Below are 27589 nucleotides of genomic sequence, written 5' to 3' on the forward strand. Positions count from 1 at the left end.
CGCTGCATCCGGCCCCGGCAGGCCGGCCCGGGGCGTTCACACGCGGCGCCGCGATGGGAGCGGGCGCCTCGGCGATCGCCGCCCTGCTGGCCGCCGCCGCCGCCCTGCTGCTGGCGCTGCTGCTCCGCGGGCCCCGCCGGGCGGTGGCCGAGGCTGGGCGGGCGCGGGGGCGGGCGCGGGCGCGGATGGAAAAGGCCGCCGCGCGCTTTCGGGAGCAGGTGGGCGCCCCGCTGCTCCGGCTGCGGGCCGAGCTGATTATGGGGGGATCAGACAATGCGGGGGCCAGATAGGGTGGGTGGGAGCTACTGTCCGAAAGAGAACCCCCCCCCCCCCCCGGGGCCCTGTCGCAAGGCATTAGGGCGGGGGGCAAATGTAGGGACCCTCTGAGCCGCCCACGATCATCTTCGGAAGTTCTAGAGCTGGGGGGGGACTTCAGCCCCTCTGGGGCTCGGGGCTTCCGCCCCCTTCCTGCTCCAGCCCCAAGCCCCGGCAGGTGTCTCCTACAGGGCTGAAGTTCCGAGCTCCCCCCCTGCCCTGGTCTGGTAGGTGGAGAATTGGGGCAGCTCTGTGAGCTGCCCTGGAAATGGAAAAGAGCCACATGTGGCTCAGGAGCCGCGGTTTGGCCACCCCTGTCATAGGGTTTAGCGGAAATCCCTATTACAGACCCCTATGGAACTTGTTCAGTAGAGAACTCTACAGCGGGGGAGTTAATTCTCTGCTGAGCTCTATGGGACTTTTCCAGACGCGCCGGACCGGAAGGCAGGGGGAGAGTTATGGGCAATGGACTAAGAGTGAATTGAACTGTCAACTCCCTGACTTTCCAGCATTGTATCTTTGTTCATAACGTGGTTTTGCTAGGGACAAAGTTCAACTGGCCTGGGGGCAGGGAGCTGCGGCCAAGGTGCATTTCAATTCCCTGCACACCAGCAAGATCAGAAGCAAGAAAAGGGAGGCCTGATCACCTTGCAGGCTTAATGTCAGTGAATTTGGCTCCTCCGTCCAGTCCCCGTTTGTTTGCCCACTTGCTGCAGTTTAATCGCAAGGCTGATCAGCGAGTTTGATTGGTGAGCAGCCCACATGCACAAAGCAATCTGTTGCATCACATGTGGCAGGGTTATAAAACTGGAGAGAGCAGATTCATACAGGTTTTTTTAAAAACCTGAAGCTTCAAAGGTTGCATCATAATTGCAGCCACATCTTGCGTCACCTCTGCCCACTTTAACTCTGTGATGTGAAAGCACCAGTGCCAAAGTCTCACTGGGCTGCGATCATTAGTGTATTTCACCAGGATGAATAGATTCAGAAATAAAGGCATGTAGTTGATCAGATGTAGTAGGCCCCTGCTGTTTAGGAAGGCAGTGTGGTCTGCTAGATAGAGCTATGGACTGGGAATCAGGAGACCTAGCCTGCTGGAGGACCTTGGGCGAGTTGTTTTGCCTGTGTGCCTCAGTTTCCCTATCTGTATAACGGGGATAAAGATTCTAACCTCCTTTGTAAAGCTCTCTGAGATCTACTGATACTGTGGAAGAGTTGTGTCTTCTTATTACCTGGATAATATTCAGGATGCAGAATTTCTTTAGAGAAATGAGATTTGGATCAATTCAGATTTCAGTGCTAGTGATATATGGCAAGGGAAAATAGGGGTTTTCATTGCACATGGGCCCAAATGCAGTTCTGGTGTGTTCAGCTCAGCTCGGGGGCCAAGGGGGGGGGTTGCTTCAAAGCCAGTTCTCATTTTGAGATGAACAAGGTTCTACCTTTTGCCACCAGGGAATCTGAACCTAGAGAAGGTAAGCGTGGCGTGGATGAGTTCCAGAGATACCTAGTGCCCTGCTTCCATAATCACTCTTGGGTATGTTTGTAAGCTAACCTACAGGCATCAGTGTTTGAGCCAAATGCTCAATCCTGCAGGCTGCTGAGTACTGTACTCTGTCCCTGATCCAGCCTTGCAACTTAGGCATGTGAATAAAGCTAGTGGCTTCAGCTGAGACTACTGAACTTTGAGGTTGGGAGTACCTGTTTGAAGTGCTTTGCTGGGTCAGGATCAGAGGCACTCAGCTGCCTGCAGGACTGAGCCCTGAATTTGTTTCCAGGAGGCTGGAAAGTTAAAGGAGGGGCTTGGGAAAGCGGGAAGGTCTGGACTAAAATAAAAGCCTAAGAGATGAAAGGGCCTATGGTACTTCTGTTTTTAATTGCTTTTTTCCATAGTGCCTGAGAGTTTCTCGTGATCTTTGAGAGAGGCCTGGGGGCTGTTTAGCTCTCTGACCTCCCCAGAGCTACTCCAGAAGTGACCTTTGAGCCAGCTGTTGTTACTTGTCTGTTTTTACACTTGTTCTGCTCAATCCAAGGAGCATGGCCCCAGTTCTGCTGTTTGACCCTTACACCACACGGCATCCCTCGACACCAAATGGCAGAACTGGGGTCTCTCTCAGTGTTAAGATTCACTGTTGGTTCTATTTTTGCTGTAGCAAGATTTTTTTAAAAAAAAGTGGTTTTAGTTTTTGGTTTGGTTTTGTTTTGTTTTAATTCAGGGTGGGAAATTGTGCTAGCTTTGACCCTTCCATCATCCAAAACCAGAAGAAACGACTTTGTTAGAACTTTTTAAAAGCTTTTTAGGCAGACAGCAAGCATGGGGAAAGTCAGCCCAGAGGCGGCTGGTTTTGAAAAGTTCTGAGCGTATGACAACCATAGCGTCCTGGCTGTTCTGCGGCCTTAACTGTGCACCTTTAAGGGGTGTTTTATTTAACATAGATTATACACTGAGATGGCAGCAAGTGCTGCCAAAATAGATCTGTCTCTGGGGCAGGTTGCAGCAGCTGTCTGAGACCGCAGCAGCGTTTCCCGGCGCTTCACAAGTATAGATGTGTGGATTTCATGTTTAATTCCTCCCTCAGAATCCTGATGTAGATGCAGACCCAATCCTCTCTCTCACCTTGGTGGAACTCTCTGAGAAACTCCGGGATGGTTCTCTTTCTCCAGACTGGGTCTTCTATACCTACGTGGACAAGGTGGGGAATGCACGTATTTCCAAGGCTTGTTGCTAATCAGACTGTGTGATTTTTTTTTTTGTGCTTGGAGATCTGAAAAGAGAGGATTGCTCAGTGCAAACAGAATATATGGTTGGGGCTTAAGGCTTTCCAAACAATTCACGTTGGAACAAAGGGGATGCTCCAAATTACTCAGAATTCGAGATGACTGCAAAGAAAACCTATTATTGGGGCAGTGTCTAGGCTCAATCTGTGTCCCAAAAGAGTTTATGAAGCAAGCTAACGTTCTGAAAGTTTGTATCCTTAACCACGTCATGACCTGACTCATGAAAAAGCCGGATTTGCTAACAAAGTCCTGCACTGCCCCAAGCTAGGGGAACTGCTGTGGAGTATTCTACAACTCAGGCTAAGGTAAATAAAGAACAGTAAAGCCCCAATTGTGCAAAGGGACTTATATGGGTTGATGCTTGTGAGGCTGTGAAATCAACGAGGCCCCACGCTGTCACGCCATCTGCCTACGTGGATTCGGGCATGGTGGTTTCTGCCTTCCAAAAATCAATACATCCATTTGACCAACTTATTTTTATGGGCAAATAAAGCATCAAACTTTTCATTGTCCTCCATCACCATGTCTAAGGTTAAGATTTTGGCATGGGGATTTTTTATTAAAATTCGTGGGCAGGATGTGGACAATAAATAATGAATCATGGAAGCCAAGCCTCGGTGGGGGGCTTACAGCTGGAGCCAGAAGTCACTGAGGTCAGCTAAAATCATGGAATCCATGACCCCTGTGACAAAATCATATCATTAATCATGGCTAGTAAACTTTGACATGTACTTAGAATTGACTTTATTTAAAAAAAAAAAACAAAAAACAAATACTTAATGTCCAACACGTTATTTTAAAAATATAATCACAGACACTTCTCCAAATAAATTGAAGCACTGTCTGTACCAGATCCTCAGCTGGTGTCAATGAGGGTAACGCTTCTGGAATACATCAGTTTAAAGGCTGGTCTGCACTAGAAAATTAGAGCGACCCATCTATCTGGCTCAGAGGTGTGAAAAATCAACACCCTGAAGCAACTTAGTTAAGCCGACCTAAGTCCCCATGTACACAGCAGTAGGTTGACAGAAGAATTCTGTCCATCTGAACTGATGGGAGAATCCCGTCTAATTGTAGATGTTGCCATACCATCTGAGGTTGTGTCTCGGTTTCTTTCCCTAATGATCATTTCACACACATCCAGAAATAATTGTCCTCAGATAAAGCTGCCTGAACGGGGCAAAGAATTGACAGAGCTACTTTTTGCTCTGATGTAGGCAGCTTCAGAACGTGGCCTGGTTGTGGGATTATCTCTGGAATGACTGTCTCCCTTACTGGCTTTGTCTGCTTTCCAAAGGCCCTTCAAGTGACCAAGGAAGTCAATTGTGTGACTGATTACCTCCAGGAGTCTGAATCCCAGCTTCAGCAAGTGAAAAGACAGGAGAAGAAGGACTTGCTGTATGGGATCCCAGTCAGTATAAAGGATTCCATTAACTGCAAGGTACGGCACACATCAGCTAGTTGCTTGAGAACTGCAGGATCATAAGCCCAATGCAATGTTGTGAACAAAACACTTTCTTATTCACTTATCTTCAGCTGTCTATATCTTCATGATTTGTAATGTCAGTAGCAGCCTCTGGGTCAGGCATATTCTGTCAGTTAATAGCTGGATGGGTTAAGACAGGTGCTCACAAACCTTTCCATAATGTAGGCAACCTCTTAATAGAGAAATCATCTCATGGGACACCTCCCTCTCAGTAACAATTGCAACCCATCCTGTGAATTGCTTGCATGGGAAAACGATATTAGGAATGTATTTAGCTGCGAGTAGGCTTGGCAGAATTCCATGGGTTTTTTTATCGTTTTGATGGATAATATCAGTGTTTGATTTTTTTTTAAGCATTTTTTAATTTTTATCAAGTACAGTTTTCACAGTTGTAGAAAGTTATGGGGGGATCAGACAATGCGGGGGTCAGATAGTCATTAATGATAGCAGCTGTTGAGATTCAAAAAGTTAAAGCTTTTATAACCCTTAAAACACAAATGGTCAACATTGTGTGTCAAAATATACAAAGCAAATGTCCTTAAATCAAACTGTAGGTTCTCAAGCAGCGTTGCTTTTGTTTTTTTACTTTGCCTATCTGTACATTTCAATTATTATTGGAAATATTTTTTCCTAGTTTTGTGCTTGTACAGTGAAATCAACACGACTGAAATTTTACCAGTTTAAAAATCGAATCCTTCCAAGTTTGGCTATGAGCAGGTGCTAGTATCGCTCCTTGTGACCTGATACTCTCCTATTGACCACTCCTCCCCCTCTTTATTTTTGTTCGGGGGCTTCAGTCAGGCATCATTCTGCGTGGCAATGGGTCTCCCCAAGCCAGTTTGAAATGTTCTAAAGTGTGTGTGGGTGTGTGTGTACACATGAATACACACACTGTTATGCATGCAGACATGCACACACACGCATACGTTGCTTCATAAAGTAAACTGTGCCAAACACTACTGCTTAATCGTGAGAAAATTGCAATCCTCCATTTGGAAGTTTGAATCGATTGTCTCTTTTCCTTTGATTTTTTTTTTCAGGGCCACGATTCCACCCTGGGGCTTGCGAAGCGTCTCAATCAGCCTGCTGCTGAGGACTGTGTGGTGGTGCAAGTGTTAAAGAGACGGGGGGCACTTCCGTTTGTGAAGACGAACGTTCCCCAGTCCCTGTTAAAGTAACTGGAATCCTTTTTATTGGATCTGACCCATTTTTGTTGCTTTAGCATGTTTATACGCAACTAGAGTTGGTTGAAATTTCAATGAAAAAATGTTGATGGTATTTCTAATTTGAATGAAAAATGGGGGAGGGGGCAAAATCTAATGATTCCCTCCCCCAATTTCCCCCTACCTTTTCAGCCAGTTTTAGAGCTGTTCAAAATAGAATTAATTTAAATTTCTACAAATAAGTGGACTTTTAAAAAAATTAATATTATTTCCCCTCTTCCTGTCCTCCCACACTTATCTGTAAACTTAACTGGAAAAGATCATGTTAATTACAGTGTACTTAGCTAAGTGGGGGAAGGGAAATCTACTGTAACTGATGACTCCATATTACACTGTAACGGCCTGACACAAAGCCTATTGAAGTCCATGGAAAGACTGTCATTGACGTCAATGGACGTTGAATCAGGTTTTAAGTGAGCCTTGTGTGTACCTGATGTTCTTTCTCTTTCGATCCCTTTCAGCTACGACTGCAGTAATTTAATCTTTGGCCAGACAGTGAACCCTCTGGACCACACCAAGACACCTGGCGGCTCCTCCGGAGGAGAAGGGGCACTGATTAGCAGCGGCGGATCCATCCTGGGCATTGGGACGGATATAGGAGGAAGCCTCCGGTTTCCAGCTGCCTTCTGTGGGATTTGTACGCTCAAAGCCACTGGGGGAAGACTGAGGTACAGTGTATCGCTGGGTCTTGCTGCCTTGGAGTAACTCATGCTTCAATGAAAACCATTCCGGGGTGGAAACCCTGACCCACTGACGTCAGTGGGGTGTTTTGCCATTGACTTCAGTGGGACCAGGATTTTGCCCGTGTGTCTAAAGTATGACACTGCGTAACTTCACTATGCCAGCATGTTGAGTGGGCGCCTCTTCAACCATGCACAATGATCATGCAAATCTGAGAAAAGGTTTAGAAACCTGACCTACGTGGAAAGGTTAAGAAAAGGGGACATGTTGAGTCTTGAGACGAGATGACTGTGCGGGGGACACGACAACAGTCTTCAGATACTTAAAGGATGGTTATAACAAGGACGGTGATCAATTGTTCTCCATGTCCACTGAAGGCAGGACAAGAAGTAACAGGCTTCATCTGCAGCAAAGAAGCTGTATTAGAAAAAACTTTCTAATGACAAGGGCAATTAAGCTCTGGAACTGGCTACCAAGGGAAGTTGTGGAATCTCCATCAGTGGCGGTTTTTAAGAGCAGATTGGACGAACACCTGTCAGGGTTGGGCTAGGTTTACTTAGTCCTGCCTTGGTGCAGGGGGTTGGGCTTGATGGCCTCTTGAGGTCCCTTCCAGCCCTATATTTCTATGATTCTATGTTGGCATTTGACAGACAAGTTTATCACAACTCAGAAAACTCCTTCTTTCGCCCCAAAAGCAAAACCCATGAGAAGCACTCTTACAGTGTAGTTCCTTCCCCACCACATGTAGCCTTCCCGTAAAGAGAGAGAGGCTGGGATTAAAAAGACACTGAAAGGCATTAGGTGCTCAACTCTCATTTCAGTGGAGATGGCTACCTAATTAACACTACCTAACTCTCTATCATCAGTAGATCTCTATCCCCATTTTACAGATGGGGAAACTGAGGCACAGAGGGGCGCGACTTGCCCCAGGTCACCCAGCAGACCAGTGGCAGTGCTGGAACTAGAACCCAGGTTTTCTGTGTCCAGGTCTGTCCACATGCAAATTCTCCTTTGGGCAGAGACTTAACTCCCCGAAACTTCAGCCCAAAGTGTGAATGCTTTGGAAGGATGTGACGGTGGTCGTGGGCTAATGGAATCCTCCATAAGCTTGGCTCCAGCATTCACGACCAAGTGAAAGCGGGAGGAAATAAAGCAGATCCTTCTGGAATAGACCTGATTCCTTTTATCTTAGAAACTCCTAGTTGTTTTCAAGTGCTGTTGGGGTCCAGCTCAGATCAAGGAACAGCAATTCACAGAATCTCTGCTGGTTCTCCACTTTGCTTAATATTGCCCACGATCTTAAAATAAATCTCTGTTGTCTGTCTTTATATTCTCTCCACAGCAAGAAAGGAGTGGTCTCCAGTATTCCTGGGCAGAAATCAGGTAGGACTTTTATCTTTTGATTATTGGGGAATCTTTCTTTCTTTGGTTTTTGCTCCTCTTAAACAAGATCCACATGGTTGGGGATCTGCGAAGGGACATAGTGTCCCTTAGGGGCTCGAGAGAAGAACCTATCCAGAGTGAGAGAACCCCACCCTGAGATGTTCTCTGGAGATGAGCTGGGTTGTATTCAGGTCAAGAGGTTGAGTTTGCTAGACATGTGAACTTGGTAGCCTGCCCGTTATCGCAGCCGGAGGCACATAATCCGCTGCTCTTGCATGGGAGTTGGGGTGTGGAAGATCACAGAAAACTATAGACCCTGGGAAAGTGTGGTTATGGGGAATATATAAGTGCCTAAATAGAGAGTCTTGCATGCAGGACAAGTGGCTGGTGAAGATGTATCTTTGCTTGGACTCTTCTATTTTGCATTCTGCACTTCGGTGCTGAAGGGAGCACCTAGCCTATGATTCTGGATAAAGGGTGCTTTGCTCTTGGGTTTTTTTCATGACTTGTTCTGGAAAGGCCAAATATGAAAACCCTGTGTTTTCAGCCAGAGCCTGGTCTACCTGGTGTCTGTTCTTACTGAAGGACAGATCCCGATTAGTAATCTATTCACAAGGGCCAGCCATAAAAATATCTGAAGGTTTCCTGAGATTGCTGGCGCTTCCCTTTCCCAAATCCCTTAGGTATCTTATTGGGCACTGATTCACATGTCCTGTTCCAGGTCTGAACTGTGAAGTGTTGCCTCTCTCACTGGAGTGCGGAGGCATAGCAAGAGATTTGGCGGCAGGCCGGAGCTTAGACCAACTCTTCCTGGAATTCTTCAGAGTTCCCTGCCTCTTTTCCAGCTCAGGCCATCTCCACTTGTGACAGAGCTGTGGGGGTTCTTGTTAAGCCTTGTTAAGCCTGTTAACCCAACAACAAAACTCAACACAGTTTGGCAATTTTCTTGATTAGAAATGAATGAAATAAATAAGTATCAGAGATACCTGGAAACCTTCTATATTTACATGGCGAATGAGAACATCCAGAATTGTTATAGTAAGAATTGAGGGAGTGGGAAAGAGTTCTGGCAGAGATATCAACCCTCATGCTTCAGGGCATAAATCTGCCTCTCATTTTGGGGTCAGGAGGAAACATTCCCTGGGGACAGATTATCCCATCTTTGCCTGCTGCAGGATTTCTAGCACGTTCCTCAGATGCAGCTGGTACTGGCCACTGTCAGAGGCAGGTCGTGCATTAGGAGGCAGGTCATGCACTAGGAGGACCGCAATCTAATTCTGTATGGCAATTCCTATGTAAGCTATGCCTCCTGAATATGGACCTTGTGGGCATCTGTTTGATTGCATGAATGTTCTCTCTGATTTTTTGTTCCAGCTGTAGTAGGGATAGGGCCAATGGCGAGGGACGTGGACAGCCTGGCTTTGTGCATGAGAGCACTCCTGTGTGAAGACATGTTCCGCCTGGACCCCACTGTGCCGCCCCTGCCCTTCAACGAGAAGGTAAAGAACCAGATACGTCTCTGAAGGACGAGGAATGTTCCAAGAGCATCCCACTGATGAGCAGCTCATTATCCTTTACCTTTGAAAATAGAGCAATAACAGTCACTTGCATTCTGCTGGGGGGATCTCAAAGCACTAATTAACAAATTAAGTCTCCCCAACTCCCTTCCCTTCTGTGAGGTTAATATAATCTCCATTTTACCAGTGGGGAAACTGAGGCACACAACAGGGGAATAACTTGCTTGGGGCATGCAGTGCAATAACGACCAAGTCAGAGGAGACCCAGTTCTCCGAGTCTCTGGCTTTACCTGCAAGACTATTCTTTATATAAACTTTAACTCCTATCCAAATGTGCATGAACTATATCCATCTTCGCATAAGCCTTTGGTGCTGAGACTTCGCCAGGGCCAAGAAGAGCTTGGCCCTGATGAGGTCTCAGCTGGAGAACTGGATCCAGTTCTGGGCGCCACTCTTTAGGAAAGATGGGAATTCATTGGAGAGAGTCCACAGGAAATCAACCAAAATGATCAAAGGGTTAGAAAACCTGACCTGTGAGGAAAGGTTTAAAAAAGGGGGCATGTTTAGTCTTGAGAACAGAAGACTGAGGGCTGACCTGGTAACAGTTTTCAAATATGTCAAGGGCTGTTATGAAGAGGACGGTGATCGATTGTTCTCCATGTCCACTGAAGGAAGGTCAAGAAAAAATGGGCTTAATCTGCGCCAAGGGAGATTTAGATTAGATATTAAGATAAACTTTCTAACTCTCAGGCTAGTTAAGCTCTGGAATAATTTTTAAGTTTACAAGGGAGGTTGTGGCATCTCTGTCACTGGAGGTTTTTAAGAACAGTTTGGACAAACACCTGTCAGGGATGATCTAGGTTTACCCCACCCTGGTGCAGGGAGCTGGACTTGCTGACATCTCGAGGTCCCTTGCAGCCCTACGTTTCTATGATCTGTACCCATCGGTATACGGGCAGAGGGAAGATGTGAACGCTGGCACAAGAGGACCTGCAAGTCTCGCCCAGTGGGATTGATTTAATAGGTGTATGTTCTTGGCTTTAAAGCCTCAAATGTGATTGTAGTTCTTGGTAAAAGCTTCACTTTCATTCGTACTACCACCACCAACAACCTTCCCTTAAAACCCTTTCTTTCAGGTGTTCTCCAGCTCACGGCCCCTCCGCGTAGGATATTATGACACTGATTCTTTTACAATGCCAGGTCCTTCCATGAGACGGGCGGTTTTGGAGACCAAGCAGCTTCTGGAGAATGCAGGCCATACGGTATTTATAACAACAATGCACTTGTGTGTATTGCGGTAGCACTTATGAGCCCTAGTTATGGACAAGGATCAATGTTCCCTCTCATTTTTTACATCCATGTGCGGAATGAATTTTGTTATGTGCACCAATTTGGAGGTGATGTATGGCGGGGTGGGGCTGAGGGGTTTGGAGTGTGGGATGGGGCTCAGGGCTAGGGCAGAGGGTTGGGATGTGGGGGGTGAGGGCTCTGGGGTGGGGCTAGGGATGAGGGGTTTGGGGTGCAGGCTGTCCCGGAGTTGCAGCAGGAAGAGTAGACTCCCCCACAGCCCTCTCTCGCCGCAGCTCTGGGGCCAGGGCCGGGGGAGAGGTGCCTCTCCCCAGCCACAGTCCAGGCCCCTGTGGCTGAGTGCGTGTGCGGCCTTTGATAGCTTGCTGCACAGCCACACAGCTTAGAAAGAACTTAGACCAGGACCCCGTTGTGCTAGGCGCTGTACAAACAGAGAACAAAAAGACAGACCCTGCCCCAGAGATCTTACAATCGAAGTATAAGACAAGAGACAGATAGGATAGCACAGGGAAACAATGAGACGTTATTGGTTGGCTCACCAGCTGCCTGTTGTCAGTGTATCAGCCTTCCCCATTTCTTTCATGCCTCAGCCAGCATCCCACCCAAAGAGCACAAATCAGGGCTTCTGTGCATAAAGCCTGCTCTAAACACTTCAGATCAAGCCCCCAGTGAAGTCCGTGGGAATTTTGCCATTGACTTAAATGGGGTCAGGACTTCACCCTTGGGTCCAGTATATAGCCATTCTTAAAGCAGCCTCCATGACGTTAGCATACACTTACTGCAAGAAATAAATGGTCATTTGTGTGGTAATTTTGTGCATCTTGGGTTTTTAATTTTTTTTAATTGAGAAATGCACCATTTAAGTAACTTGTTTAAAATTCTCCAGTCCCTTGTGAAAGGGTTCTAATGAATGCAATAGAAAATAATGTTAAAACCATTCTATAGGATTCAATAGACAACTGTATCCCTGGAACAGAATTGTATAGAAAGGTTCAAAAAACCTACAGAGAGGCTCTTTCTCTATTAAATACTGTAGGATTTTAATTTCTTTGGGAGCTATTCAATTCCTAGAGGTCCCCATTGTTTGGGGGATCCCTTTTGATCACCGCAGACATGATAGTGTAAGAAATCAGGTCTTTGTTTCTTATTCAGTTTCCACTATGATTAGGAACGGGGGCTGTATATGGGGTGAGCAGAGCAGTTGCTGGCTGCAGATCTGCTTTTCTTTGGGCCAAACTCTTTATGGGTGTAAGTTAATACAGCTGCTCCATCCTTACGTGCTTAAGTGCTCTAAGCAGACTCGGGCTCACCACTGCCCCCTGCAGAGTAACTGGCTTCAGGAATAGCAGCTTTCTTTGTCTTTCGGGGGTTTTTTAGGTTTGGGGGCTGGAACATGAGCATCAGATATTCCTTGTGAACCCTGGTGAACAGGGTGTGAGTGAATTGTGCTAATGTACAGATGCAGAAGCCCTTAACTGGTTTGCCATCCCAGTTCTGTGCCACTCACGTCACTAAAGTATCTCCTACCCCACTGTCACTTGTCCCTTTTAGCTGGTGCCGTTCAAACCCTGCCGTGTTGAGCAGCTTGTGTTTGATGTTTTTGTAAGAGGATTGTTTGCAGACGGGTGCTCCACCTTTTTGGACCACTTGTAAGTATCCTCTCGAGCAACTGTTTGCATGTGCATCTACATCTGCATTTCTAGATACACAGGAATTTTAAAATGTGCATATGGGTCTCATTAAAAAATACAAATGGGAACGAAGGATAATCTATTGGGTAAGGCCAAGTGACAAAGAGGGGTGAAGGACGAACTATTGGTTAAGGTGCTGGACTGGGACTCCGAAGGCCTGGGGTCAATGGTTCGCCACAGACACTTTGTGTGAGACCTTGGGCAAGTCACTTAACCTCTCTATGCCTCAGTTTCCTGTTTGTAAATGAGGGTTAATTCTTTCCTGTCTCACAGGGCTCTTGAGAGGATAAAGCCATTAATGATTGTGAGATGCTCAGATGCTGTAGTGATTGGGGGAGCGGGGTGGGGGGGAATAGTTAGAAAAGCAGATCTTCTGGATGTTGAGGATAGCTGACACCCTCTGATATCAGTGGTATTGGCAGCTTAAGAACATAAATTTTGAGTTGAATTTTAGGTAGGCTGATCTGCTCAGGAATGTTAGAAGTAAAGCTTTCAGGAGAACCCAATGGAGTATTTCATGGAGTTCAGGTATATGGTCCTTTAACATGCTACGCAGGGGAGTTGATGGTATGAGAACTATAACTGCAGCCTTAAGGCCTAATAAACTGAACGTATTGTTCTCTTTCAGCAAAGGGGAGCTAGAAGATCCCAACATTAAACAATTGCTTCTGTTGTGTAAAGCACCAGGCTGGCTAAGACGCCTCTTGTCCTGGATTCTCAAACCAATAGTAAGGTTCATTTATTGCTAACTTACTTAGAATGTATTGAACAGCTGATGACTAAGGGGAGCACTGAGGGCCTGATTCTCAAATTGCACTGAGACCCCCCTGTTCTGCAAGTGTAAAGAGGGCTTAAAGTCGGCATATATTATTTGCTGCTTTAAGGCCCCTTTGTGCTGCCAGAGTGGTGTAAGCCAGAACTTGGCCCTGAGAAGTTTAGTAGGGTTTGAGGGAGGAGGCATCTGACAGCCCGGGGGCAAGGTGAACCCCCTGCATATGCCTCTTTCTATCTGCAAAAAATATCATCCCTAGAATGGTTCAGTGGTTTGAGTGCTAGCCTAAGACTTAGAGGTTCAATTCCCTGTGTGACCTGGAACAAGTTACGTAGGCTTTCTGGGCCTCAGATACCCAGTATACAATAGGGATGAGAGCAGTCCCTATGTGAGAATAAATACACTTAATGATTGCGAGATGCTCCGATTCTACAGTCGTGGGGGGCCAGCTAAATACCTAAGATAGAAACATTTTTGTCTTTAATCAGCCGTTTTCAGTCCACTGCTGTACAAAGGCGTCTCCTTTTAAGCCCCACTTCCTTTGATTTTTGCACCGTGCCTATCCAAGTGACAGCCACCTCTGGGCCACTACTTGCTGTACATATTTATTCAGCTAATTTAAATAGGTGACTCACCACTCATCTATGTATTGAGATTATTAGTGTTTATCTGTATTCTGGCAGTGTCCACAATAGGCCCGGGCATTTGCCACTGATGTAGGAAGACTCCATTTCTGCCCCAAAGAGCTGGCCGTCTAAGAAGGCAGGCAACATACACAGGGGGAGAGAAATAGCAATGATCTGCAGATGGCAGGTTCAGTCTCAGTTTCTCATGTGATTTGGCTCAGCTGGCAGTCTCTGGATGGGAACCCCATTCTCACTCCTTAGGAAGCATGGCCCTATCCAGTACACACAGCAGCACAGAGATACTAAAAGTAGCAGTGTGGCCATGGTGTCTCAGATGGCAGCTCGGGATAGGTACGTCCTGAGATCACTAGCCTGCTGTCTTTAGCACGCTAGCTCGATCCAAGCTAGTGCATGTGTGTCTGTCCAGAATGGGGATTGCACCCCCCAGCTGCAGTGTAGCTGTATCATTAGTGAGAGAAGGGGTATGGTCTGGCGCTTTCCTCTCTTCCAAGTGGGCAGGGAATGGCAATTTCTCCCACTTTGCCATGACCTTGAACTAGAGCCAAGCAAAACATTCACCGGTGGAGCTGGTTGAATAGTGAGGTGAATGATTTGTTGATAGACAGGGGTGGGTGGGAATTACAGGTAACTTACTGGACAAATTGTATTCACCCATCTGCAGTGCTGGCTGAATAATGCACCAGTGGTGCTCACAGGTCCTTCGTTTATCACTTGGGGCAGTGGAGGGGGATAATTGACTGAACTGTTCAGGAATATTATTCACCCAGCTCTGTCTATTCCCAGTCAAATCAGGCTCAATTTATGCAGTGTGGGATTTCCGTACAAAAGCAAAACTCAGTCCAGCTTTGTCAGGACTTCGGTCCAAACCTGGGCTTGGTCACAGATCTGTGGGTTGGTTAGTTGTATTACAGTGACATCTGGGGACCCATTGCGCTAGGCGCTGTACATAGGTATAGTAAGGGTATATTTAAACTCGAGCTGGAAATTACACCTCCATCTTGAGCGTAGATGGACCCTAAGAGATGTGCTCTAAATGGACATGGCAGACAAAGGGTGAGAGTGATGAAGTGGTGGTATCCCCATTTTGAGGTGACCTGTCCAAGGTCACGCAACCAAGAAGTTACTCCAGGAGTCCTCACCCCTGGATCCCCTCTTCCAAGCACTACCTTACACTATTTCCCAGAGCTGGGAATGGAACCCAGGAGTCCGGACTCCCAGCCCCCTGTTTGAACCACAAGACATGCACATTTCATCTTTAATTTCTCACGTTTGTTGTAGCCAGAGTCATCTGAGTTGTTAGACATATCTTTAAACAAACAAAACTGTATTCCATGTCAGTTTTCTTTCCTCCTTTTTTCCCTTCTAGGAGCCTAGATTAGCAAATGTCCTGAGAAACATGAACGAGAGGTAAATAATTCTGAATCTGAACAAATACATCAGGGCTTCACTCTACTTTTCTGTGTTTTTTTTTTTTTTTTTTTTTTTTTTTTTTTACCATTTTGAGTTTAAAAATTAACCTCATATTATTATGCCTAAGCAATAAAATGCTCCCTCTGAAGCACCTGCCATTGGCTACAGTCGGAGGACAGGATACTAGATGGACTGTTGGTCTGAGTCATTGTGACCATTCTTATGTTCTAACCTTCCCGGGCTGCCCTATGGGCCACAGCCCCTGAATCTGTGTACTGCACACTGGGGCGCTGCCTCTAACACATCCTTCCTTCCCTCCTGCCCTGGCTTCCCCCGCTGGCTCCTAACCCAGGACTTTTAGGGACACTTTACACCACTCTAGCCCTTTTACATGATGCAAGGGGGCCAGAGCAGGGTGAGAATCTTGCCCAACGTCTGCCCTGAAATGACAATTTCCTCTGGAGGGAATAAACCCAGTCTACAAAGTGCTGTCCTGTTACCCTCCATGCCAGCAGAGGGTGCTGAGCCTTCCCCGGTTCAGGCCAGTAATAGGGATCAGTGATGCTTGAAACCATTAGATCGTAAAGTTGGGGTCATACGATGTTTGAGTGCCGTATAACCGCTGAGAGAGGCAGATGGACAGCCAAGCACACCCATCTCTGTGCAGAGATTCTAAGTTCAGAAGGGACCATTGTGGTCATCTAGTCTGACCTCCTCTATAATTAGGCTTGGCAGAATTCAATTCTGATGGGTGATTGTGATGTGTTAAAGAATTTTTCTTTGTCTCGATTTTAAATTTTCATAGTTGCAGGAAATTATAGGGTGGGAGTGAAACGATAATTATGTAACGAGAGTAGAAATCGAGATGTAAAAAGCTAAAGCTTCAAACGCAGATTGTCAACATCACATGTCAAAATATGCAAAGTAAATAGCCTTGAATTAAACACTTAAGTTCTCAAGCAGCATTTCGTTAGCTCCACTGTCTGTCAGTTTCAGATCTCGCCTATAGAAGTATCTTTTTTCCCATCGGTTTGTGTGTGTTCGGTGAAATCATTTACCAACATTTACAGATTCAAAATCTAATCTTTCTGAGCCTGTGTCTAACACAGGCCATAGAACTTCCCCGAAATAAATCCTACAGCAGATCTTTTAGAAAACCATCCAAGCTTGATTTAAAAATGATAGAGAATCTACCTTGCCGTTATCACCGAACACTTGTCTGGAATGTGCTAGCTGTCTCTTTGATGGTGCCTCCCCTTGACAGGCTGTGTTGTAGCCCGACTGTCCTGCCACAGCCCAATACTGAAATCCTTACTTGTAGTGTAGAATGGATGAAATTCTGGCCTCACTAAAGTCGATGGCAAAACTCCCATTGACCTGTATTTCACCCCATGTCTATAGCCAGCCTCAGTCAAGTCATAATCACCCCCCCACTTTCTTAATTGCACACTGTGACAGCAGATTATGGGGTGCGAAAGCCGCTTCTTTTTAATTGTGCAATTGCAATTGACTTTAAGTCTTTCAATTTTCTTTCTGACATCTATAGGTCGGTGAAAGAACTCTGGAAACTTCATTGTGAGATTGAGGTAAAGCACCATCTGGAGCAGTTGGTTCCACTCTTTAATTCTTCTTTGTCAGGCCTGATTCAGTGCTCATTAACATCAGCAGAAAGGCTACCAGTTACTTGGGTTGGGCCCTAAACATTTCTTGGGTAAACCATGATTGAGTCAATATGTTTGCTCAGCTACTTTATTTTGTCAGCTCTGAAATATCTTCCTGGAGCCTAGGATTGAATTGGGGGTGTCCTTCCAGGTCGGGTCCACTAAACAAGGAGACTTTTTTTTTTTAAAGACCATAAAAAGCTTGGAACTCATTAGTGTGATAGACCCTAGAGGTCCAGCCAAGATCAGGGGCTTGTCTACACTTAAAACACTACGTGAGAAGTTCTCCCATTGGCATTGGGATTTCACCTCCCTGAGGGGTGGCAGCTAGGTTAACAGGAGAATTCTCTGTCAGCCTACCACAGTCTACAGTGGGGGTTAGGTCGGTTTAACTGCGTGGCCCAGGGGTGTGGATTTTTCACACCCCTAATCGATGTAGTTCTACCCACCTAATTTCCTAGTGTAGACCAGGCCTAGAATTCCACTGTGCTCAGTGCTGTATGCACATGGTAAGAAACAGTTCACGTCCCAAAGAGCTTACTGTCTAGACAACGAATAAGAGGGGAAACCAAGGCACGGAGAGACATGACTTACCTGGGGTCACCCAGCAGGTTGGTGGCAGAGTTTGGAATACTGGACTGAGACCTGGATTCTGTCCTCTAGACCACATTGCCACTGGATAATTCTGTGAGTTTCTCAGTGTATGAAAACAAGGCTCCTCTCCCACGTATTCTAATCAGGTCTCCGCTCCATAGCTTTACTGTTAGCAAATACAGAGGATACACTCTGCTCCGTGTATCTTCTAACTGAAAGTGATGGAAAATTAAACAAAGGCTTTGGGATCTGCTCCTTTCCCAAGGAGTGTTTTGGCCGATACTTTCAAATCCCAATGCCTAAAGCTGGGGACCCTAAATGCATAATTAGGCTCCTAAATAGAAGTGGTGTAATTTTCAGAGATACTGATCACCTGCAGTTCCTAAAGTGACTTAACTGGGGTTGCAAATTCTTAGCAGCTCTGAAAATCAAGCCACTTGTATTCAGGACCCTAAATAGGCATTTAAGAGCCTAACTTTAGTTTTGGTAGCTACAGCTGGTTGGGAATCTTTTTTTTTTTTGACACTGTTTTCTGGTCAAAACCAGAGAGACACTCGCCCTCTGGGTTGTGACATCCAGGTTTACACAGTAGAACCTCAGACTTATGAACTGACTGGTCAACCGACAAACCTCATTTGAAACTGGAAGTACACAATCAGGCAGCAGCAGAGATGAAAAAAATAAAAGCAGAGCCCGTACAGTGCTGTGTTAATGTAAATTACTTAAAAAAAAATAAAATAAAGGGGAAGCTTGAAAAAAGATTTGACAAGGGAAGGAAACTGTTTCAGCGCTTGTTTCATTTAAATTAAGAGGGTTCAAAGCCGCATTTTTCTTCTGCCTAGTAAAGTTTCAAAGTTTTAAACTTTTGAAAGAATGTTTTGTTCAGAGTTACGAACAATCTCCATTCCTGAGGGGTTTGTAACTCTGAGATTCTATTGTACCCTGTGATCTGAAGCAGGGATTTGAATTCTTGAGTCCTCTCATCACCAGGCTATAGAGTGTCTCTGTCTCTTCTGTTGGAGCTGATCCATTTTGTCTAAATAATAGCCATTGGCCAGAGAGAGAGAGATGCAAAATGAAACCAAATTCTGAATCCTCAAAATGTTTCAAAAAACAGAATTCTTGCTTTCCAGCCAGACCTGTTAAAACACTGTCTTGTGTGTTAACAGTCATAGGTTGTGTTTTATCTTCAGCAATTCACAGGTGGAAGGAAGAGGATAGAGCAGACTGGGATCTGAGTTCTAGTCCTGACTCTTCCGTTGGCTTGCTGCATGACTTTGGGCAAGTCAGTTGATTGCTGAATGTCTCAGTTTCCCAGGGGTATTGGTGTTTACCCACCGTTAAAAAGCACTTTGAGATCGGCAGTTGAAAGGTGCCAAATGCTGTTAATTATTATGTACAGGCTTTGAGAAAAGACTGGAAAACTCTTTGCTATTCTGAAATTGTAATAGCTGGGAGGCTTGTCAGGAGGAGAGATGTCCTGGCAAACTCCCACTGCCAAGAACACTTAAAACTCTGTTTAATGGTGGAGCCCCACTGACAATTCTACTAACCCAGAGCCTGACCCAGAGACAGTTGAAGTCGATGGGAAGGGTTTTTTATTTCATTGACTTGTGCAGGAATTTGGATCTGGCCCCGGGTTTATTATTTTAAGTATATTCTTGGTAGGATCATTTTTATGATCTTATCGACGCTGAACTCCAAGTGTGTTTTTGCTTCTTAGGAGTATTGCCAAGAATTCATCGCCGAATGGAGGAAGCTGGATCTGGATGTGATGCTGTGTCCGGTTGTGGGCCCTGCTTTTCAGATTGGATTTCCTGGGAAGATCTCAGGTAGAACTCCTTGGGAGCTTCTAGACTTAGGCCCATCTCAACTCTTTGGGTTGTTCAAGGAACTCTGGCTCGTCTGTTCTTACTCTGCTTAATAGCCCTCGCAGTCCACTGTGAAATGGCTGGAGTTTAGCCTACATCAGGAGCACCTGTCCTTCTAGCTTGGCTCTATCTAGGACCCAGCTAGGACATTTAGCAACATGGAAAGACCAGGGTGGTCGCAGCCCCCAGACTCAGAAGCCCTCCATTAGGGTATATCGTAGCACCAACAGATTTCTTCTCCCTGGAAATCCCTGCTAATGCTAGGAAGTTGAGCCGTTGCTGAAAATGGGTTAGTTCTAATGTAGATTGGACCAAACCATCTTCAATATTGTTTTGGAAAGCGTGACTGAGGTTTCGTTCCATGCCGAGAATGGATTTGTCCTGTCTACGCTAGTAACTCAACCAGTTTTGATACCGGTTCAGGAGGCACTTGTTAAAAATTCCTTTCAATGCTGGTCCAGTTTCCGAACACTAATGCCGGAGGGTTTAATGTAGTCTCACTGCAGTGGTTTCTTTGCGGAGTGCTCTGGTTTTGATGACACTTGTCCATCTGTAAGTCAGATCACAGCCACAGGACACATAGCAAAGGGTGCAGGATGACATTTTCAAAAGCACCTACATCCCATTTTCAAAAATAACTTAGACCAAGTTCCATTGAAAGTCAGTGAGACCTAGCCACATAGGTCCAAATCCTCAAAGGTATTTGGGGGCCTAACTCCTTTTGAAGTTAATGGGATTTAGGGCTAAGTCACTTCTGAAAATGGCACAGAGGCTCCTAAGTCGCTTGCACACTTTTGAAAATTTTACCACGATGTTTTATAAATATCCTCCCTAGCACAGCCTGAAGTTTTCGCAGTATTGTGGTTCTTACAGAGAGTTGCATAGTCTGTATATGGAATAATCTTGGGAGCAGATACCATGGTGATAGACGTGGGATAAGCCCCTGAATACAGAAGGGTAGCTGCCAGGCGTTTGAGAAATGTCTGCTAGAAAAGAGGTATTCTTGGATGGAGTGACCTCCAAAAGACAGATGTAGAGGGGCTATCAGGCGTTTTATGGTCCAGTGTTCCTACCATGCTGGTTCCTCACGTGCAACAGTGAAAACTTCTCTAAGCTAACAATGTTAACGCCTCCCTCACAAAGGGAGTCGATCACCAATGAAAAATCTTTGCTCTTGGTGTCGTACCCCAAATAGAAGGAGGCTCTTCCATTAGAAATGGGTACCAATTGGTCACCTGAATGTGACACCTCTTGTTCTCTCTTGCAGTGGCAGTGAGTTACACTATTTTGTATAACTACTTGGACTTTCCCGCTGGGGTTGTGCCTGTCACTACGGTGACGAAGGAGGATGAGGAAGAGCTCAAGGCCCACAGAGGACACTATAACGATTGGTGGGACAAGATCTTTGTAAAGGTCAGTCACTAACTGCTCTCGGGAGACTTGTGTAGGAGGAAGAGCCTGAGAGAGAAGTCCTTGTTTCAAAGGCCCGGTATGAGGCCTGAGCTAAACTAGTGGACAAGCTTTGCTGATTTAAAGCAAAGTCAGCCAAAGTCAGGCTGTGAGCAAACGTCACGCTCTACCTGCAAGTTCACAGAATCTGGCAAGAACAGGGCTGATATTGCAGAAATACACATTCCTAAGAAGTGCTAAGCACAAAGTACTCACACAAACACATCCCAATATCAAGTGGTACCAGAACATCCCGATATCAAGGATGGTATAAAAACATTCCCCCAGGATAACAGGAAGACACTGACCCCTCCTAAAAGATAAGGTCAGGATCACAGTGTAATAAATAGAGATGTTTTGATTAAACGGCTCAAGATTGGAAAGCGTCCAGCGGAGGGCAACAAAAATGATTAGGGGACTGGAACACGTGACTTATGAGGAGAGGCTGAGGGAACTGGGATTGTTTAGTCTGCGGAAGAGAAGAATGAGGGGGGGTTTGATAGCTGCTTTCAACAACCTGAAGGGGGGTTCCAGAGAGGATGGATCTAGGCTGTGGTAGCAGTGGTAGCAGATGGCAGAACAAGGAGTAATGGTCTCAAGTTGCAGTGGGGGAGGTTTAGGTTGGATATTAGGAAAAACTTTCACTAGGAGGGTGGTGAAACACTGGAATACATTACTTAGAGAGGTGGTGGAATCTCCTTCCTTAGAAGTTTTTAAGATCAGGCTTGACAAAGCCCTGGCTGGGATGATTTAGTTGGGGATTAGATCCTGCTTTGAGCAGGGGGTTGGACTAGATGACCTCCTGAGGTCCCTTCCAACCCTGATATTCTATGATCTTAATGGATCTGGTGGTCATTAGGCAGTTCGCTCGAGGTCTGCCGTGCCGGCCATCTGCACAAAGCTGGGGCAGCACAGTGGGAGAAAAACCCACACGCAGCCGAACATCTAACCACAACTTGTATTGCCCTCGGCGGCTTCCCCTGGACTTCGGGCATCAGTCTGTTTCCCTCTCTCTGTCAGGCTATCCGGGGAGGAGTGGGACTGCCCGTGGCGGTGCAGTGCGTGGCTCTGCCGTGGCAGGAGGAGCTGTGCCTTCGGTTCATGAAGGAGGTGGAGACGCTGACCCAGAGGAGGCAAAGAAACCTTTGAACGACGGGCAGGGTAGAACGTTGCTGTGTTACAATGTTGCTCATCTGCCCCAGCCAGCCATCTGCATCAAGCAGTGATGTTAAACCTTTGTTTAATTAAATAACTTGATGGTGCTTTCTGTTCTCCGGCTAATCACTGGATCCTGCCCCTTCCAGGCAGCAGGTGGGGGAGGCGCGCTCAGCTGTGGTGGGGCTCACATCAGCACTGACATTCCAATACAATACATGTCTCTTGCATTCAAGGATCTCTGAGCTCTTTGCAAGCATTCGCTAACTCCGGCTATGTCTATGCTGCATCAGCTCAGCTGTGCCACTGTAGCGGAGATGTGTCCTGCGGCAATGGAGGGTTTTTTTTCCATTCCTGTAGTTGATCCACCTCTCCGAGAGGCAGTAGCTAGACAATGGAAGGATTTTTCTGTCAACCTAACTGCAGCTATACTGGGGGTTAGGTCGGCCTAACTATGGCAACTGGGGGCAAAACCTATCATCGCCCTGAGCAGCGGAACTGGGTCAATCTAATTTTCGAGTGTAGACCAGGCCGAAGGCTCCCACCACGTGCTTGTGAAGTATTGGTTTCCCCATATTATAGGCAGAGAAACTGAGGCACGGAGCTGTTTGTAAGTTGGTTCAGGCCTCGTAGGGTCTGTCTTCACTGCAGAGTTCGCTCTTACTCAGACATTGCCCGTAGCCCCCCTCCTGTCCACACACACACAACCCTCTCCCCTGAGTTTGGTACTTCACAACCAGGCTCGCTGGCCTGGCTCAGGGCGCAGGTTAGACGTGGGTACTGCTTTCACTCAGGCTGATGACCCACCCACTTCGCAGTGTGGGTGCAGATTACATCACTCCCGTGCTGCTAGTCCTCCAGTGCCATCCCACAATCCCCCGTGTGCCCAGATGAGTTCTCCCACAGGTCACTGGGAAGGAATCGGCGAGTAGCTCAGCTTATTTGCAGCACAAAGAACCCTGGGATGTGACACCGGAGGTCCCAGCGACACACACACTGGGAGGGCGGCACTAGTGAGGACACAGTAACGCTAGTAAGGCTTTGCAGGGTGGCCCTTGCACTTGGGCTAGGCTAAGCTGGGTGCTCCGATCCGGTTGCCGATCGCCTGCGTTAACTCCACAGCGAAGACTTGACCCATAGCATGTGGTGGAACGGGCCATGGAAAGAGCTGCCCGGGCAGCTGCAGACCCTCCATCTGCCCTGGTTGGGGGCCCAGAGGGCGGGGACATGGGCTGGGAGCTGCTCTCAGGCCCCCCCACCCCAGGCAGATGGAAGATTCACGATTCCCCAGTGGGGCTTTAGCTGCCAGCTTGGCTGGGGAGCAGAGAGTCAGGGGGAAGGGGAGGGACACGGGGCAGGGCCTGTGGTGAAAAGTTGGAGGGCCCTGGCCCCCTCCCCGTTCCAGCGCCCCACCTCCTGGTTCTTTTTCCCCTCTTGGTCGCAGACTGCCAGTCCTCCTTCAGTTTCCACTCTTTCCATTTGCCTTGTCACGGATCCTTCCCCTGTGGGTTCTGTGGTAACGATTTCTTCCTAAATCTGGTTGTCCAAGCCGACCTTGTCTTCTCAAATGCTATTCAGGGTTGAAATCTGCACTTCCAGCCCACGTATCTTCTCCTCCGGTATGTCGGTCAGCCTGCACCAGGAATCTCTTCGGTTCTTTGGCAGAAATGAAAACCTAGCACATCCAAGGCAGGTCACCTCACTTGCTTCTTCATCATTCATATCTGCTGTGGAGGTAGCTGTCATGGGGTGCTCTGCTCATGGCAGATATGGCATCTCCTCCTGGCCGTTCTGGGAATAGCTCACCAGGTCGATGCCCCTTTCTGCAGTTGTGCGCTGTCCTGCCGCCTCTGTCTCTGTCTGCAGCCCCTCTCTCACCCCAGGCATGCTGCAGCCCCCTTGTGACTCAGGTCATTATTGTGGTTTCCCCTTGGGGGGTAGAAAAGTCTCTCCTCGCACACAGGCTCCAGCAGTTTCCTTACTCGCTGCCCTTCTGGTGCTACTTCCCCAGTGGCTGGTTGGAGAACCTGGGCCCACCCTCTACTCTGTGTTCCGCATCAGGGACCCTCTAGTCAGCAGTCTAGGCCTGTTCCACCCCAGACCTTGCTGCATTTCCCTGAGCCCTTTCCTAACTTTCTGACCTTTCTTTCTCTGCATGGGTGGCAGATGAATGTGCCATTGTGGGAGGCTATCCCACAGCCTCTGCCCAAGGCCCTGCCCCTCCCCTTCTGCCCCCCTCCCCCACTGGAGACTGGAGTGAGCGCGCGCGCGCGCACACACACACACACACACACACACCCCTGCGTGTCCCCGGCACACTGGGAGAGCAGGGAATTGAACCCACATCTTCCTAGACCCAGATGAGTAATCCAATGACCCCTGCAATCCTATTTGGCAGTGATGTAAATGTATATATTTACAATCCACTCATCTGTTCTGACTGTCTGGCAGCGCCTTGAAATTTATGTAACCGAACTAGGAGCAATGTGGAGAGCCCGCTCTTAAGGTAATTATGGAAAAGGGAAATCGTTTTTGCAAAGCCAGTTTGAAAGCTCTTGGGCCTAACTCCACGCTGGGTGGTGATTTCAGAGGAGTTTCTCTCGGTTTAAGCTTGAGTAACACAGGGCCTGATGTAAACGCATGGAAAGCTAAGGAAGACTGTTCTCTGGATCCGACGCACGTTTTTTCTGAGGATGGTTGTTTGCACTGGGCTGTGATTCTGGAATTTGCTATGAAGTTTCAAAAAAGTTGAATTCTCTGGGGTGTTTAACATTGTGAGAACACTGCACAGCCCTGCTGTCCCCTGCTGGTCAAAACATTGGGGAAAAAAGGAGAGAAACTACCTATATAACTATTGATCTCTGTGATATTAGCCAAGATTTTTTTAGGAAACTATTGAGTTTTGGGTGCTGAGCTTGAGCCACTTTAAAGATCCTGATTCACAGATAGTGCCGAGCATCCACCCTCTGAAAATCAGACCACTTTAAGACACCCTAAATTGGGTTTCCAAAAATGGAGGCACCCATAAGCAGATGTCATTTTTGAAACTCTTGGCCTGGCAATTCTAGCGCCACGTTCTAGAACAGAAATCCATTGCTGTCGAGTATGCTTGGGCCCTTCGCACGGCCGCAGGTGGCTTCCCTTAGACGTGTGCTCTGTGTCCCGTGATGGCTGGACTAAAGATGAGCAGCTGCCAGGAGGGGATCAGGGCAGAATGGCAATTGGCAACAAAACCATAGGCTGTGTCTTCACTGCGCAGTTAGCCCTGGGAATCAGCCCCCTGGTCTGAGCACATGGCTTAGCCTAGCCCTGGGGTGAGCAGCCCCCCAGTGAAGTCTCACCTGTGTTTCTGTGCCCTCCTGGTTTCTGCATTAACTCCCAGGAGACTGAGGGGCACATTCCTTTGTTCTTTGAGCTGAGATGCTCCGAGTTTTTCCCAGTCCACTGTGTGACTTGCAGGAGAACTTGTCTGTCCTTGGGGGGCCATTGTGGGAAGGCATTGGAGGACTATCCGCACTGGAATGGCTTAACCTGCGTCCTCACTGCAGACTGGGCGCATTCTAGCATGAGTGAAAGCAGAGCCTGGGCTACCCCCAGGCCATGCTTGCTCATCGGAGCTGAGAGCACCTCCAACCCAAGCAGTGCTTAGTGTGCCAGGAGGCTGATGGGGGGGCTTCTTTGATCAGCTGCTTCCCCAGTGCCCTGCCACCTGGGGCAGAGAAATCAGAGATGCGTCAGAAAGCAGGCAGAGTGCTTTCCCGTTTCCCTCCGGAGCTGACGGCTTTCTCGCTGGAGGGTGCAAAACTGATGGTGGGCAGAACAGACATGGGGACAGAACTGATGGGAGGTCTTGGGGCACAGCATTAATTTGGGGGGTTGAGTTCTAAGCAAGAGGATAGGCACATCTGGGGCTGGTGATAGACCCCCTCTCTCACCCTCCACAGACACTGTTTTCTCAGACCACTGTAAGCACCGAATCCCAGGCCAGGAGGTTTTGTGTATGGAAGATTGGAGTGGGGGGGGAAAGGGTTGGGCTAAAACCCGGGTAAGAGGCCAGGTTAACAGTGTAGTGAAGACACACCAAGAGAGGCAAAAACAAAAAACCCCAAACCGCTTGCAGAGATTGATGAGTTAAACTTGGTTGCATTGTAGCCAGGGTATGAGAAAACATCTACTCCTGCTGTAACCTTTAGTTAGTGGGGTTAGTTACTATATTAATTATTGCTAGAGGTGTGTCTAAGCCACACAGTTCAGAGCTGGATTTTGAGCACCCTAAGCTCAGGGTTGGTCAGATGTCTGTCCATTATGGAAAGAGGAAGGACCACACAGTGGTTAGGACACTAGATGTAGGACTTGGGAGCATGGGTTCAATTCCCTGCTCAGCCAGAGGCTTCCCATGTGACCTTGGGTAAGTCAATCGCTCTGTGCCTCAGTCTCCCGTCTGTGCAATAGGGATAATACCCCCGCCCAGCCTCACAGCAGTGTTGAGGATAAAAGAATCAGAGTGTGAAGTGCTCTGAGATCACAGTGAGAAGGGTCAATCGTAAAAGTTATGGGGGGAGGGAAAAGGGTTTTCCCTCTCAACCCACCCTGTCCCCAAAGCTCTGGGATTTTAGTTGGGCCCCATCTCAACCTCTCTCTTTTTCTGATTATGAGCTAGTTACAATGATTGCTGTATTCTGGATTTCTCTATTTGTGACAACCACAGAGTCTGATGGAGACATCCTTCAGCTTGCCCCAGGTGGAGTGCTGCTGCTCTTTGCCCCATGTCCACATCTTGGGAAGGAGATGGGGGAAGCTGGGACAAATGTGGGGGTGCTCTTTGATAATGATTGATACTGGTCTCTGAATCTGGCACTAGCCTGGTGTATCTGTCCGGAGGGTTTTGATTAAATGCTTCTGTCTAGGGTGCTCCAGGCAAGGAGGCCGTTTCTACGTAAGGGTCAGTAGGAGACCGTGCCAGAAGCAATGGCCTTAATAGCCCTGGGCCAGTCTCCGGGGCAGCCCCCAACTTGGCTTGATAGGGTGGGTCAGGACTCACTTACATTTGGGAGAACCTAGGGGACAAGGGGAGAGATGGTAAGGTTGATGGGCTGGAAGGAGACCAGCAGGGCCTACAGCCAGTTGGGGTGGTCCCAGAACGACCCAGACTGCAGTGTTTAAAGCACCGCCTGGGAGAAAATCCCCCTGACTGGCTGCTTTCCTGCCTTGTTTGCCTCCTGGGGATGAGCAGCCAAGCAGGGCTGCTGCAGGAAACAAGCAGAGGGAGAGGAGGGAACAAAAGGAGGCCAGCAGCTCAGGGTGGTTCCAGTCCCCTCCTGTGAGCAACCGCATCACTCCTCTGTGCTTCCCAGCAATGCCTGGCAGGAGGAGAGGGGACCCCGCTGTCATCCCCAGGCCTTGGAGATGGGGGTGAAGAACCCCAGGAGGAGCAGAAGTGGGGCTATGGGGTTAGAATTGATGGGGGGACAGGATTGACTTGAGGGTTAGGTGCAGAATTAACCGGGACAGGGGACAGGCAGACGTGGGAGTGCTGATTTCTTTCAGGCCCCTTTAAGCGCTGCTGGGCTGGCTAGGAGAACATGAGTTGGTTTGGTTCTGTCTGTTAGATAGGGCGAAATAAACACAGGGGGTGGGGGGATAGCTCA

The 27589-nt window shown here is 47.5% G+C and overlaps 1 protein-coding gene and 1 long non-coding RNA gene across 4 annotated transcripts in view; one reads left to right on the plus strand and one right to left on the minus strand.

The window, feature by feature from the left end:
- Positions 1–22103, plus strand: FAAH (fatty acid amide hydrolase). Of its 3 annotated transcripts, none has more exons than XM_038414826.2 (15): positions 1–218; positions 2895–3008; positions 4391–4534; positions 5620–5753; positions 6264–6470; positions 7826–7866; positions 9241–9365; positions 10520–10645; positions 12243–12340; positions 13011–13110; positions 15168–15208; positions 16758–16797; positions 19190–19298; positions 20605–20750; positions 21807–22099. In XM_038414826.2, the coding sequence occupies exons 1-15, from the start codon at positions 54–56 to the stop codon at positions 21933–21935; spliced, it is 1719 nt and encodes a 572-aa protein (XP_038270754.1). In that variant the 5' UTR covers positions 1–53; the 3' UTR covers positions 21936–22099. The 3 variants fall into 3 exon arrangements, with proteins under 3 accessions (XP_038270754.1, XP_038270753.1, XP_043346479.1); XM_038414825.2 differs by lacking the exon at positions 1–218 and adding an exon at positions 1727–1852 and having other exon boundaries at positions 21807–22098; XM_043490544.1 differs by lacking the exons at positions 1–218; positions 15168–15208; positions 16758–16797 and adding an exon at positions 1727–1852 and having other exon boundaries at positions 21807–22103.
- LOC122455464 overlaps positions 2521–27589 on the minus strand; it is a 25735-nt gene continuing 666 nt past the window's right edge. The window contains exon 2 of the long non-coding RNA XR_006273681.1: positions 2521–3080. This is a non-coding gene — a long non-coding RNA (uncharacterized LOC122455464). The remainder of the gene's footprint in view (positions 3081–27589) is intronic.

The sequence above is a fragment of the Dermochelys coriacea genome, chromosome 8 (genome assembly GCF_009764565.3).
Source record: "Dermochelys coriacea isolate rDerCor1 chromosome 8, rDerCor1.pri.v4, whole genome shotgun sequence".
Lineage (NCBI taxonomy): Eukaryota > Metazoa > Chordata > Testudines > Dermochelyidae > Dermochelys > Dermochelys coriacea.